Source organism: Ailuropoda melanoleuca, chromosome 10 (genome assembly GCF_002007445.2).
Source record: "Ailuropoda melanoleuca isolate Jingjing chromosome 10, ASM200744v2, whole genome shotgun sequence".
In the NCBI taxonomy this organism is placed as follows: Eukaryota; Metazoa; Chordata; class Mammalia; order Carnivora; family Ursidae; genus Ailuropoda; species Ailuropoda melanoleuca.
This window is the reverse complement of record NC_048227.1, coordinates 4885777-4901822: the sequence shown is the minus strand read 5'-3', so window position 1 is coordinate 4901822 and position 16046 is coordinate 4885777. Positions and strand designations below refer to the sequence as shown.

Genomic DNA, 16046 nt, shown 5'->3' with positions numbered 1-16046 from the left:
GACTCTGCCCCTACCCCAGGGGAAACCATGGCAGGGATAATATTTTACAAACTAGAATCTTAATTAAGTCGATGGCATAGTTAGGTTGTGGAGTCATCGACAGCACTCATGTCTGCCACAGCTCTGAATCAGGATCTTCCTGTAGTCCAGGAAGCCAGCTCAGGAACAGGCAGCATCTGGTCCCAGAAGTAGAAACTCATGGCCAGTTTCCCAGGGCTTCTTCCCCCATACTGGTCACTTCAGTGTTCCGCTAGTATCTAAGGGAAAGGACATTCTGTCTTTCCATATGACTTCCTGTTGAAATCTATAGAAATGTGCAGGTAGATCAACAGCAGTACTGGACTCACAACACTTAGCTAATACAACTTCTGCACAATAGGACCCACAGGATGGGAGAAATGACCTAAATGTGTGCTCCTTACTTCCCACGTAGGGCAAACCTTAAAAACCCTTGAAAAACATGTCTACCTTTTCCTCAAATTTTCCTACAAGACCTTGATACAGTGTCTATGGTCTCAGAAACTTTCTAGCTTCCTAAGGTCTAATTTAAATTCTTCCTAATGTAATTGTCTTTGAAAGTTCTCTCTTCAGAGCGGAAGCAGGTTGTGATGGATGCGGCCCGACTGGCCATAGGGATGGCTGGGGCTTGGAGACGGGTACAGAGAATTCATTATACTCTTCTGTTTACTTCTGTGTATGTTCAAAATTCCCCATAATAAAGTTTTATTTTTTAAGTACTATCTTTGTAACAAAGCCAGAAACTGCTTATGATGCTGACCTTGACAAGGTTCTATAGTACATGCAGGCAAGATTGCCCAGGGTTTCCTATCTGATAATGCTTCACTGGTATGTCTTTATATTACATTTAAAAACTAAACCCAGTGACAATTTAACCCAATATAACCAGGTGCCTCCCGACACTCAAGCGTCTAGCGCAAGATAAAGGATCTACAGATAATTAAAAGAGCTACAGGGGTGGGGGGTCTCCTATCTGCACAGCTGCTCCATCACCCTACTGTGAAGTCCACCAGGCAGCAAGTCCTGCCCAACACACCCTTCAACAAATGTTTACTAAGCACCGTCTATAGGACAGGCATCGCTATAGGTTCTGGGAATCTAGTAGACCCCACACTCACAGCTTACATTCTTGTGCAGGGAGACAGATGATAAGCAGGTAAATAAATACACAGCACCTCAGACGGTGATATGCAATGTGGAAAAATTAAGCAGTGGATGGGGGAGGTTCATTATTTTATATAAAGTGACCAGGGAATACATTTCCGATATTACAATTAAACTAAGAAATGATAGTGGTTTGGCCCCAGGTGGTTATGTAATTCATGTTGATACTTAAATGGTGCTTACTTCGTGCCAGGCACTATTCCAAACTCACCCAATCCCACAATAAGCCTGTGAGGTAGGTACTATTATCAGCCTCATTTTAAAATGAAGAAACTGAGCAAGGAGAGGTGAAGGTGCTTCTCCAAGGTCACAGCACCTATGTGACACTGTTGTACCAGTAAACTTATTCAAAACTAAAGCTCTTAGAAAATTACATATGTTAAGTTGGTCTATTACATATTATGTGTTAACTGAGAGAAGGGGTCCAGGAGAAAACACGGATGACAAAGAAGGATACCCCTGATGACTAAGCCCTGGAAAGAAGCCAGGGCTGGAAAAGGATGGGATTTAGGGAATAGATCAAGAAGGAAGTCTTAAAGAGCGGAGAAAAAGAAGTGAAAATGATTATTTATCTATGACTCCACATACGTTTCTCAATACCTGTAAATCTTAAAAGTATACACAAAATCTCTGCTCAATGAGCATTATTCTTCAGACCCACAGCACTCAGCAAATTCTAAAAAGGGTCCATTCCTCCACAAAAGCATATAAACTGAAGGTGTTTGAAGTATTTTTCATGTTTACAAGTTTATGATTACATTTTCTAAAAGAATTATTTTTATCACCTTTAATTAAACAGTGCAATTTCATTTCATAGGTGGAAACTAAAACTAATTTTTTTCTAAGATTTTATTTATGAGAGAGAGAGAGAGAGAGAGCAAGCAAACACAAGCAGGGGTGGGGCAGAGGGAGAGGGAGAGGCAGACTCCCCGCTGAGCACTGAGTCCAAGGCGGGGCTCAACCCCAGGAACCCAGGATCATGACCTGAGCCAAAGGCAGATGCTTAACCCACTGAGGCACCCAGGTGCCCCGAACTGTTTTTCTTACAATTTTTTTTTTTAAAAAGTTAAACATGAATGTGGGTTTTGGGCCTCTTTATAGACATCTGCACTTCAGCTTCCTAATTTTCAATCAACAATTACATTTAGTAGTTCAAGCATCAACTATATGACAACTACATTTAAATTTCATCTCCAGGGGCACTGGGTAGCTCAGTCAGCTGAGCGACTGACTCTTGATTTCCCAACTCTTGATTTCGGCTGAGGTCATGATCTCAGGGTCGTGGGACTGAGCCCCATGTCAGGCTTATCCTCAGTGTAGCGTCTGTTTGGGATTCTCTCTTCCTCTAACTCTGCCCCTCCCTGCTGCTCGCAAGCTCTCTGAAATAAATAAATGACATCCTTTTAAAAAACTTCATCTCCGTACTTTCAGATAGTAAACAGAATTAACAGGGGCACCTGGGTGGCTCAGTCGGTTGAGCGACTGACTCTTGATTTCCACACAGGTTATGGCCTCAGGGTTGCAGGATCCAGCCCCGTCCGCACTCACTGTGGAGTCGGCTTGAGATTCTCTCTCCTCCCTCTGCCCCTTGTGCTTGTAATCTCTCTCTCAAATAAATTAAAAAAAAAAAAAGAAGAAGAAGAAGAAATATCCAGAGGAGAAATGACTGCAATTAGTCTGTGTACATGTGTGGCATCACGCAAATGAAAGCATTCTGAGGGTACTAAGCAGTGCACTTGGTGAACAGAGGGTCTGGCTGTTAAGGACCCTCCTTCTGGATTAGGTCTGCCACTGACTGGCAGAATGGGTTCGAAATCACTACTGAACTTCTCTGGGCCTCAGTGCCTTCACCTGTAAGCTGGCACATCAGCTTTAAAATTCTCTATACAAGAATTTATAATTCCAAAATTTTATGAGTCTACCAAATACCTCTATGGTTAATACCAGAAATCAGATCTTTTATTAAAGTTAATTCTCTTTTCCTTAAAGAAAATGAAGTTAAACGACAGATTTCTGGATTGCACCCAGGCACCAGGCCTCCGGTGGAGCATTCTCAGGGGACTATTTTGGTAAGTTTGTTATTTTTCTGTGCCTCACTAGCAATCAGTGTCCTGGTGTTGCCTTTTAATAATAGTCTGAAGTCAGAGTCAAGTGGGGCTCTGCGCTGTGACTGGCAGGCTGGATCCTTGGAAAGTAACCGTTGTTGCTGACACAGAGAACCATCCTACACAGGCACACTGCCAGGTGGAATCGGGAAGAGGAATTTTTTTTTCCTTGTGAAAGGAGCAGAGGCTGAGTTTATTGGGGGTTTGGGGAAGAAACTGCAGTGTGAAAAATACTTTCAACTTAAATTCAGCGGCTCATCTGAGAGGCAACCAATAGACCACAAGGCTCTGGTTTTGCAATAAAAAAGCTGAAACTACAAAATTTCACAATTACTAACTGGTTAAAGTGGCTACTGTAAATGTGCAAAATGACTGCATACTCATCCTCCTCGACCTTCTAAGTCCAAGACACCTTAGAGATTTACTTCCTATAATTAAAGGTTGCAATGTCATCATGTCAAACTCAAGTCTCCTGAGCAGTAGAGCAAACAAGGCAAAAGATATTCTCGGGATCGACTTTGAACATGGGCCTCAAGGAGGAAAAAACCCATAAGCTTTTAAAAAATTAAATAATAGTGTATTCACTTTGGCTAAAAGCAACTCCCCTTTCAAAAATCACTATCACAGATGCTTGTAACTCAATTTTTTTCTCCAATCCAAGGCATACAGATGTTGCCCAAAACAACAGTCCTGAAGTGTCTGTACTAGTATGTGAGCCCAGGGTGTTCTTAATCAAACTGGACTGATTATACAATCATTACAATGTAGCAGTTTCAGAGATTAAATGGTGTACTTTCTTTAGTCATTATAAGACTATTTTGTACATACCAATACGTCCACAGCAAATATACAAAAATGTATCAACTAGCTAAAAAAAAAAAAAGTACTTGTTGAAAAATATGAAATAGGGGCGCCTGGGTGGCTCAGTCAGTTAAGCATCTGCCTTCAGCTCAGGTCATGATCCCAGGGTCCTGGAATCAAGCCCCGTGTCAGGCCTGCTCAGCGGGGAGTGTGCTTCTCCCTCTCCCTCTGCTTGTGCTCTCTCTCTTTCAAATATATAAATAAAATCTTTTAAAAAAGATATGAAATAGGCTACAATTCCAGAATATTCTAAAATAAACTAGCTTAGAATAATAAACTTTTTGAAAGCAAGATGTTAATGACATATTATCCTGGAAAGAAACAGCCCTGAAAGTTATTGAACAGGTCATGAATCCAGGGCTCTCGCACTGCTGTGTGCATGTCTCACTTGGGGAATCAGGGATGTCCCTGAGTTACGCCTGCTCTAGCTTAATTTCCTTGCTGATCGAGCTCCAGCAGGCAAAACCCTGGTCAGTCCAGGGCTACCACATTTATACCATGAGGCTCTCAGCTCACAACTCTGGCATCTGACTGTCAGGCTACCAACTTGCAGTTTTTACCGATTATTTATACAGGGTATTTTTAAAACGTAATGAGGTTATTATTTATATTGACTTCCAGAGAAGGGACTGAAAAAAGAAAAAAAAAAAGGCATTTAGAGCTGTAACTGTTCTGCCCTGCGGTGTTTAAATTCCTTTGTGGTTATCGCATAACTACTTTTCACAGGAAGATTCCCCAGAATGATATCCACATACCGTGGTCAGGAGCAGAAGTCTCTCCAGAACTTAGGTGTTGACATTAATTTTTAAAATTTAAATTGTTCTTCCTTCCCTGAGTCTCACTAGTTACCCAAGTCAACGGATTTCCAACAAATAACTGATTTTATCTTATCTCTAGTACAAGATAAAATATTTATGCTGTGAGGGCAAAGAAATCACCAAAAAAGTATTACCAATGCAGATTTCCAGGCCAACCTCCAAAATTCTGATTTCGTTGGTTTGTGGTCCAAAAGTCTGCATTTCTACAAATACCTCAGTGATCTTCATGCAAGTCCTGTTTTATAAAAATATCTTCACTTTCTCCGAAACACTTTCAGCTCATCGGGTACCATGGCATTTACATCAAAGCAAGGGGGTGGCCGAGCTAGCAGGAAGCATACAGGAGAACAAGCTTTACCACAAATAAAAATTGTTGATGCTGGGTGACGGGTACATGAAGATCCACTGTATTATTTACTCTACTTTTGAGTATATTTGAAATCATCCAGAATAAAAGGTGAAAAGAAATGAAAAGCTCTGTAAACAGATGAAAACAAGTCTACAGTTCCTTGTGAGCTTTTACCAATTAAAAAGTCACCAATTAAAGGAGTTAGAATCCTTTTCAACAATTGCCAAAGCTGACAGACCCCCCTAAAATAATTCTAATTAAATTCTTTTTTTTTTTTTAAGATTTATTTATTTATTTGACAGAGAGAGAGACAGCCAGCGAGAGAGGGAACACGAGCAGGGGGAGCGGGAGAGGAAGAAGCAGGCTCCTAGCAGAGGAGCCTGATGTGGGGCTCGATCCCAGAACGCTGGGATCACGCCCTGAGCCGAAGGCAGACGCATAATGACTGTGCCACCCAGGTGCCCCTCTAATTAAATTCTTAAGCCTAACAGGTTTCCCTCATATTCTCAGAGATTAGGCTGCTTTTTGAGACAATAAATCACATCTATCTTTCAAATATCTATTACTCTAAAAATAAAAATAACATCCCACCAATATCATTATATCACAAACATGGATGTACAGTGTTTACGGTAATGCTGATAGTTGGTTAAAAGGTGGTCAAGGGACAGGAAGAAAACATGGGCAGGGCCCTTCCAAGTCATTTGTTCCTAAGAGGTCCTTCGTCCATCCAAAATCTTTCTCTCTTCTTCCCATCACGTAGGATTAGCTATAGGAAGGAGAGGATCGAAACCCCATTATACACACACGCCCTGGTAGCAGCAAGCAAATCCAGGGCCCAGGTCTTGGTTTCTAATAACATTCTCCAAAAAAAGGAACCAGCCTGAAGAAATGGCTAATCCTAGGGCTGGACAGGGAAATATACAAGCCTACAGCTTCCTCACTGCCAGAAAATAAGAAAGTACTTAAAAAAAAAAAAAGAAGGTGGGGGTGGAGGTACCAGAGCCAACTGAAGGAGCTCCCCATGGCCAAAGCTGGCACAATCTGAGCAGCAAAATAACCTGGTATTGGATTATAAACCCACATACAAAATCAATATCCATGTGTCCACTCTGATACAAATAACAGTAAGAAAATTAACGGGGAAGAAGAGTTAAATCTCCCATACCCAAGAATTCCAGGTAATGCATATAAGTACTTGTTCAGGAGGTGAAGCGTAACTCACCACTCCTTAAATGTGGGCTGCACATGTATGTACCATGGAGAAGGGAAGGTGGAGAAAGCTGACAAACAGGTGATCACAGTCAGGTGATCACACGACTAGTCCTGCTGAAAGCACATACTCTTGACACGATGTGATTAGAATGGCACTTTATCTCTGTGGTCTTCCTCCCAAAAACATATGACCCCAGCCTAATCAATGAGAAAAACATCAAACTCCTCAAGAACTGTCAAGATCATCAAAAAAGAGGAACACGGCAAAGGAGCCTAAGGAGACCTGACACCGAAATGTAATGTGGTATCCTGGAACAGAAAAGGACACTAGGGAAACACTAAAGAAATATGAATGAAGTATGGACTTCAGTTAATAATCATGTATTCATATTGGCTCCTTACCACACAAATGTAAGATGTTAAAAGGGAAAACTGGGTAAAGGATATGCAGGAACTCCTTGTACCGTCTTTGCAACTTTTCTGTAAATCTAAAATTGTTCCAAAAGAGAAGGTTTATTATTAAAAATAAGGCAACTATAAATGGCCTCATTCCAGGCAGTGGGCTGTGGATGGATGAAAAGCAAAGTCTGCAGGAGAACGAAAGGCTGTAAGCTTACATCCTCTCCCTTAAGCGCACACACTCTCTGGAGTACTGGTCTCTGAACTTCAGTCTCCAGCACCATCCTTACCCACAAACTTTGCCTGAGCATCCACACCCTGTGAGATACCATGCAAACACCAGAAATACCGAGGATATAGGACACAGTCGTTGCAGTCCAGGTGAAAAGACAAGGCTTAAAGAAATGAGTGGTATTTGCTAAATGCAAATGGTAGACTGGTACAGCCAATCCAAACCTTTTCTGATCAGAGCCCATCAGTAAATTTTCTTTACATTCCTTTCATTTCACGCACACTGATTTACAAAGCAGAAAAAATGTGTTAGTGTACCAATATATTCTGTACCTTAAAAAGTCATGTAAGTCAAAATTTTAAAAAAATGAAATGAAAATAAATAAAAACCGAGCCTCCAATGTTTTCATCCCGCACCCCATGGAACATTTTGTTCCACAAGTGAACACTCTAGTAGGAGTTCACTGGGGGAGGGAATCTCTAGGATCTGGGCAAGAAAAAAGGTCTTGGTAGGAACACTGGGGCAGCAAAGAGGTGAAAAGAAAAGACCAGAAAGAAAAAGACCGCACAGAGGCGCTGGAGGAGCCAGACAACAGAGAGAATATATGGAGAGCTGGGAATAATTTACAAATGAGAAGCAGATTAACTTCGCTCTTAAAGTGCCACGAAAGGTGGAGAGTGGAGGCAGGGACCACAGATGCCCTACAGCGGAAATGTGCACTGACTTTTCCTGACCAAGTCTCCCAAAAGGGGGTCCGATGCTGGAGGCCAGGGGCTACTCTAGTCTCACTCACCATGGCACATGGTCTCAGGGTACCTATCTGACTCGATGGTTATTTAGGCCTTTTAAACCAACACATATTATACGGTAAAATGCAAAATCTGCCAAATTGTCAAAAACAAAAAGGTGTGCCACCACCATTCCCCCAAGCCCGAGGAGGGCGGAAGAGTAAAGAGTCACTCTTTTGTTGTGGGGGGAAGAGCACCTGAGCGCTGGCTTAGACCAAGATGGGCCAGGGAGAATGAGAGGTACTCCCCATGTTGTGGTTTGGGGCACCTGAGGCATCTCGTGTCAACAATTCTCATTTTTCCCATTTGAATCACAATAAAGTCAAATGAAATTTGGTATCTCTGCATTGTGCCAACCTTTGGGGGAAAAAAAAACCACTTTTTTTTTTAAACACTGAGGTTATTTTTCTGATATGCCTGTTCTTTGTGGCAAATAACTGTAATGCCAAGGCACGGTTCCAAATTAGTCACTTGCTAACAATTTAAAAATACTTCACTCCAATATTTTGCTCCAACGCACTGATTTTACCATATTTCCTCAGTTTTCTCTTACAGTGTCTTCTTCATATGAAGATTTACAGAAAAGTTGAAAATCAAAACTAGGGGCGCCTGGGTGGCTCAGTCGTTAAGCGTCTGCCTTCGGCTCAGGGTGTGATCCCGGGGTCCTGGGATCGAGCCCCACATCGGGCTCCCTCCTCCTCTGGGAGCCTGCTTCTTCCTCTCCCACTCCCCCTGCTTGTGTTCCCTCTCTCGCTGGCTGTCTCTCTCTCCGTTAAATAAATAAATAAAAGCAAGAAAGAAAAGAAAAGAAGAAAGAANGAAAAGAAAAGAAAAAAAGAAGAGAAGAGAAGAGAAAAGAAAAGAAAAGAAAAGAAAAGAAAAGAAAAGAAAAGAAAAGAAAAGAAAAAAGAAAAGAAAAGAAAAAGAAAAAACCGAAACTAAAAACGACCCTAGATATAGTGTGTTTTAGACCGGGATCATTTGTACAACTTCTCCTCTAATAGTCTTTTCCTCATGCCTGAGTAATAAATAAACCCCTTAAGGGCCCCTGGCTGGCTTAAACCGGGAAGCTCATGGTTCTTGATCTTGCTGTTGTGGGTTCAAGCCCCACGTTGTGTGGAGATTACTTAAATAAACTTTAAAAAATAATAAGATAAACCTTTTAAGAAAAGTAAGGCACAGCTACAAGACTACAAAAATACATGACTTTAAAAGAGAGGGAGGAAACAACTCAGTCATAGTCATCTCTCCCAATGACACTTTCTAAGGGCCCAGCTCAGCAGGCTGTTTTCAGGGATGCTTTGTTCAAGTACACATTTTGTTTGGGATCAACTAGACCTGCACTGCTCATGGTTCCTTCAAGTACATTAAATCCAGAAACTGTTCACATGCAAGAGCTTTAATAATCTTGACATTTAAAAACAGGTTTATTACATAAAAGTGGACTAATCCAGATCATCCTAAAAATTTCTAGCACAATTCCCCAACATTATGAATTTCAAGACATAACAATACTAGCCTATGTATTAACCTTAAACAAGCCAGATTTCTCTGTGAAGGATCTCTTCTTCACCCATCATTCAAGTTATTTTAAGTAACAAAGGTTTTTAAATCCTGTAAACTCTAGGCATGCCATGATACGCAGCTACCACTTTGAGTTCCTTCTCTGCACCATACCACTCACCATTAGTCAATTCCATGGTAACCCACCAATTTTACGAGGAAATCTGAAGCAATGAAGAAGCCCAACGTAGCAGGCATGGCACACCACCATGACACGACCTCCCACAACCTTTAGGGTAAATATCATCATCCTTTTTCTGAGCTGAGTTCTGAGAAGCTTGGAGAGGTCAAGTAACTGGCCCAAGGTCCCAACGCCATTCAAGTGGCAAGGGAAGGCCTCCCACCCACACTGATTCCAAAGTCCAAGTTCTATCCTCAACACCCCCTCCTCCTGTGACTGGTTCATGACTTTCACTCTTAACAGGACTCAAAGGTTGGCTTCTTTTGATACGTCCACCTTACAAGGACTTTTTTGAAGACTCATTTGTTGCAGAACCATGGCCACCCCCTATGGGACATTTCATTTACGTTACAAAGTATTTTTTGTGACATGTTACAGCTGCTATCTAAGTGACACAGCAGGCCCTAGGACTCCCTAAATTTCAAGGGAATTGCATGAACAGTCAGCACACTGATATCAGCGAAACTGTTGGGATTTGATAAGTTCAATGCCGATCAGCTACAAAACTGTTGGACAGACTTCCTAATACTGTACAAACGAGCATATTTAGTTAACTCCAAAATACCACCAACTGAGAGCAACTACAACATTCCCAACTGAAATCAAATCTCAAGCCCTACAGCCATTAATCCTGAAATAATCTGCATGAAAAGGCTATTGAAAATCATTATTTCTCAGAAGCTATTGAAATAAACACAAAAATTCACACTTTTCGGAAGCGCTTCCTTTACTGCAGAACCTTTTTCAAGATCCAAGTCTGTTTGTTTAATTTAAAAGGAGAGCCCCGGTTTCACAAGCCGCTGTTTAATAAGTAGCTGAGTCCCACCGGCTTCACAGACTTCCGTGAGCTCCTTTATCTGGAACTGCTAAAAGCTTCCTCTGTCCTCGGTGACCTAATATGCCACAGAACAATAGAAGTGGGTTTCCTTGTCTAACCACTATCCTAATATTAATAACAAACTGTGGACTTAGGGGAATGCCTTCACAAATACAAACAGAAGATCTTTTTTAGGATGTGAATCCCGAGAATCTTACAAAAGGTGCATGCATTAATGTTTTCTAAAAGAAGAATGATCTGATAACTATGACCTGGAGAAAATAATTTCTCAACTGTAACCTTAGTTTGGTAATTTCACTGTGTGCGAAAACAGTGGACTTTCTCCCTTTATGGAAGCTTCCTAGTGAGGACCGACAGAGATCTCCATCTACATAACAAGGGCCCTTGCAGAAATAGACATTCTCAGGAAGAGGCCCCCAAAAAGGGCATAAGCAACTCCCAGGGCAATAGAGGCCCAAAATAAAGTTCAAGCAAGAAATCCCTTCCTTGTACACCTGAAACTAATACAACACTGTATGTTACCTAACTGGAATTAAAATAAAAACTTAAAAAGAAAAGAAAGAAATGCCTTCTTGCCTGATGGGCAAAGGCAATCCACATACTTAACAAAGCTTAATTATGACTGAATGGGTAAATACCCTTTTCAACTTCCAAACCTAGAAATGAATTTTGGCTGAATTTTAGTTAACTGACTCATTTATTTCCCCATGCACAGGTTAAATTCAAGCATTTTTTCCAACCTATTTTTGATAAGCCATGCTTTCTTCAAGGCACTATTAACCAGTTTGAAATTTAAATAGAAAGAACAACACCAAGAAGACAAAAGACACTATGCGATGGATCTATCCATCGCATGGCCAGTCCCCCAGATAATCAAAGGCTTGTGAGTTACTATCAACATTTAACTGCTCTTTTATCTAGCATATACGTTCAAGAGGGGTTCCTCTTTCTCAACCAGTGAGATCATTTCCCAGGATTAGCTCAAAGGTTTCTTTATTCTTCCTGGCCTAATACATCTTCATCAAGAATCCATCTCTGTTACCAGGATTAATAATCTCTTTTGGATGGAAATACAAACCCCCAAATCTATGTGTGATTATGCATCTTTTCAACAGAATTTAACCTTCATTCATATGCCATATATCTAGTCATATACCTTCTGAGCAACAGAATATGAAGGGAAAATCTGCAAAAGCTGCTATAAATCAGCAAGTATTTCTTTATGCTTTGTTTATGTCAAAATTTGGTGTTTCTATTTATGAATTAATTTTCCTGATTTTGTTTTACAATGCTCCCAAAAAACCTCCGATTTTATGATTCACACCTCTATAAAACAGTGGAAGAATGGAATAAAAATCATGTTAGGTTTATAGGCAGACACATTTCCATAGATTCTCACATAGAACTTATTTTTCAAAAAATATAAAAATTTAAGTGCAAAGTCATCTGGAAACTTCTTGAATCCCTCTCACTAAATATTCTTTGTCCACTATCCTACTCTAGTGCTAATTTTCAATTTCACCATCAGTTTCTTTCAATATCAACATCTTTCCATATAGTCTTTTATCACTTCCTAGGTACTTTCTGTGACTCTTACCTGGGCATCATACACTTCTAGTATCATTCATTTTTCTTATCTATCAGATCAGAAAACAGAATTCACCTAACAAATATTTGATCTAAGGCAATGCCAAAAATTTAGCTATACATTACATGGTACAATGATAACAGATTAATACTCAACTAGAGGGCACTCAATGACATAACCTGGTGGAGTTCTGGAAACAATTATACGTACCTTTCATTGTAGATGTGTTTGTCTTTACTGGGGAAGGTAACTTCCACATTGTGTACCTAGTGAACATCACTTAAAAATAACTGCGCCTGGGTGGCACAGCTGTTAAGCGTCTGCCTTCGGCTCAGGGCGTGATCCCGGCGTTATGGGTTCGAGCCCCACATCAGGCTCCTCTGCTATGAGCCTGCTTCTTCCTCTCCCACTCCCCCTGCTTGTGTTCCCTCTCTCGCTAGCTGTCCCTATCTCTGTCAAATAAATAAATAAATAAAATCTTTAAAAAAAAAAAATAACTCAACCTCAGGAGTATGCCTAAACACTTACACAGCTTGAAGTGGGGAAACGGAAAAATCACACAACTAGGGGAATCCAAGACCTGGGTATTAGATGTGGCTCCACCTACAATTTAGCTGTGTCACCTTGGGTAGGTCATTTGACCCCCAGGGCCTCAGTATCTTCAACTGCAAAACAAAAATATCAGACTCAATTTTCTTTAAGGTCTCTTCCAATACTAAAATTTAATGAATCTATGAAATTTCAGTCTCTCTTTATTAAAGATAAGCACTAAATCTTAACCCAGAATTTTCTTCCTTTAAATAAATAAATAAATAACCCAACTTGGGATGCTTTCCTGGGGTAAAGTTTTATCTGGGAAAATAAACCACAACTGAAAACGATGTCGAGAATATGGGGAGAAAAAAAGAAAATCACACCCTGACGTAGCTAAAATAGAAACTTCAATCACCCTTGGGCCATTCTGTCAATAGTTACTCAAAGGCTGCTACTCTAATCACTGGCTTCCTAAAATAGAAATATTTACTGAGTTGTTTCCTTCTCATCCCCAGAGATTCAATCCAAATAAAAAGCACAGCGTCTAAAATCAATCTACAACTTCAGAACAAGTTGCAGGGAGCGAAGGAAACTCCGCACATCTCACCAAGTCAAAGGCATTTAAGTAGGATTAGGGTTAAGAAACGGGTCTTATTATACGATGTGAGAAACACACAGGAGGCAGGTGTCATCTGAAAGGGAAGCAGAACTGCCAGAAAGGGATGTAGGCTGAGAACCTTCAGTCAACAGGTTCAGAGCTGGTACCGCAGCCTACCCCGGGAGGGGTCGATCGCTGCCACCCCGCTCGCCGCCCTCCCGGGCCCCAACCGTCTCGCCTCGCCCCCGCTTCGGCCCTGGAGAGGCTGCCCGCTCCCCCACCCCACGCCCCTGCGGCAGAAACCTCCCTAATCGCTCGCTTCCCCGGGCCTCCAGCCCCGGCAGGCCCTCCTATTCCTCCGCGCCGACGCCGGACCGGGCCCGCAGCCTCTTCCCCGGCCACCCCCGTCGCAGTGGCCCCGCAGCCTAGGTTCCCGCAGCCCCGTTCCCGCAGCTGGCCCGCTCACCTGCACCTGTTTGCGGAAGTGGCGCGGCCCCGGCACTGCCGGCGGCCAGGAGCAACAGCGGTAGCAGCAACGCCGGCGGCCCCGGCATCTCGCCCACGGCGCGGCCCGGGGGCCGGCTCTCGGGTCGCCTTCCGTCGGTCCGTCTGTCACTAGGTCCCGCCTGCCTCAGCGGCACCCGCGCCGGCTGCTCCAGAGCACACGTCGCTTCGGCCAAACCTCAGCCTGGCTCCTGGTCCGCACCCGCCGCCCGGGCCACAGAAACACCATCCTTCCCGCCCGCCCGCCTTTGCCGCCGCCGCCGCCACCTCTCAAAAGCAGCAACGGCAGCAGCCCTGCGGAGCCGCGGGCCAGGGAAGCCGCGCTCCCGCCGCCATGATGGGCTGCGTCATGTGACGTAGGGCGGGGGCGGGACGCCGTGACGAACAGCCCAGCCAGCCAGTCGTCAGTTCCACACAAGCCCGAGGGGCCCCGCCCACCATCCCGAAAGAGGGAGGGTGGCCGCCGGTGCGCCCCCTGCAGACGGAGGAGTGTGTGGGGAGCAGGTAATGCCGACAATTATTTTAATTTTTAAAATACAGGGAAGTGTAAAGGAGACAATAAAAAGCATTCAGAATCCATCGAATTTTTTTCAATATTTTAAAATGAGCAAAAATAGGTCTGTTTTGTCTTCTGCCTTTTTATTTGTCATAGCCGTTTTAGGCCCTTCTTAGGTTGACCTACACATCCCATTGGCCATCAAGGATACTTGGGCTTTCATTTTAGTTCAACAAGAATAGAATGGCTCTCCCCTCACACCCACTGACTCAGCTCCTGAGCTCAAGATGTTCCTTTTGCCAAAAGTTTCGTTCCTGTCCTCTCTTGGCCCCCTGGCGCACTCTGTTTCCCCTGTCAAGAGTCACTTAAAGGATGACGTCATCGTAGAAGGCCCCTCCCAGCCCCAGGAGAAATGACTGGCATCTCCTAGTGCCCCGCCCTGTCCCTAGACAGACTGCTATCCCAGCTGCCATAGTTCATTGTTCCTGTGACTGTAAGCTCCCTGAGGACAGGAGCTGTGTGCATGTCAGTGGGAGTCCCCCAGGGGCTGGCATAGGGTCTGGCTCCAAGTAGTTGTTTCCTAAAGGAATAGTGCCCCATCCTGGTGCTGGGCACTCCCAGTTGCCATCCTCTCCCCACCAAGAGACAAGGTCCAGCCAACAGGTAAGGAGAGACCATAGTCCTGCAGTAAATGTAGAGCAAGCACTTTCCAGGCAGAAGCAACAAAATAGTTAGAGGCCTGGAGGTTGGGAAAATGCTGGGCTTTTCTGGGGAATGTACTTGCACCAGTTTGTGCATGAGAGGAACTGATTTGAATCTTATCAGATGGAGCTCTATAAACTGCCAGCAGGGGAGCCCAGTTCTCCAAACTCCTCAAATGTCCATCCTAAATGTCAGCTCTCTCGGGTGCTAACCCAGCATTGGACACACAGACGATGCCCCAGGGAATATTTGTTGAATGATTAAGGTAAGCCAATAAACACCTAAGTAAACAAATAGCTGGAATGTGAAATACTGCGTTAAAGCGTCCCGGCCGGCCTGCTGATCTCTGTTTGGGCAAGGGGAGGTAGGCAAAGGTCTGGAAAAGCGATGCAATCACCCTGTTGTACTTCTACTTCTATGAGGAAGCTCCGGACTTTGAGTTTGAGGAAGCCAGGGAATGCTCATGCTGGCTGTCCGGAGGAGTCATCCTGCTTGTTTGCAGCCATGCTGGCCCAAGCAAGGCCCTGTCTCACAATCCTCGTGCTTGTTAATCGTAATTAAAGTGTGCCCCAACAGCACCATGTCAGACCACAATCCCAAGGCAAGTTTCATTATTATTTGAGCAAAACCCAAAGTTTAATAAATATATTTTTTTTCCATTTCACAGAGCAGGAGTTAAGGTACACATTCCTCAGAAGGCGTCTAATGGAAACATTTACCCTACCATGCACCTCACCACTCGCAACTTGGCCAGTGCTTCTCTTGAAGATTTCCAGTTAGAGAATGTCTAAAATAATTGAAAACCTGTTTGCTTTGTTTAGTTTCACCTAGGAATCAGAAAATAGCCTTTGGCACAATTTGGGATTAGATCCCTAAACTGAGGAGCAGTATCTTGCACTGTATTCCTATGGCGGTTCTCACCTGTGCTCAGCCTTTTCCAATTTTCTTCCATCCCAGGCCATCACTTGGACAACTGTACTGGCATTCTCATCCTGCCAGCAAGCTTGCACTGAGGGCTAGATACTGAGGGGTATGGAGTCAGTTTAGTACTAGATGAGCATGCGTCTCTGGGGGCTGGCATCCAGCAGATACC

General features: G+C 43.2%; 1 protein-coding gene across 1 annotated transcript in view; it reads right to left on the bottom strand.

Annotated features, from left to right (window-relative positions):
* The window catches only part of LMTK2 (lemur tyrosine kinase 2), an 88796-nt gene extending 74694 nt beyond the window's left edge, over positions 1-14102 (bottom strand). The window contains exon 1 of the mRNA XM_034669801.1: positions 13718-14102. Within this exon, the coding sequence (XP_034525692.1) occupies positions 13718-13805 (88 nt within the window). The 5' untranslated portion in view covers positions 13806-14102. The remainder of the gene's footprint in view (positions 1-13717) is intronic.
* Between the last annotated feature and the right edge of the window lie 1944 nt (positions 14103-16046).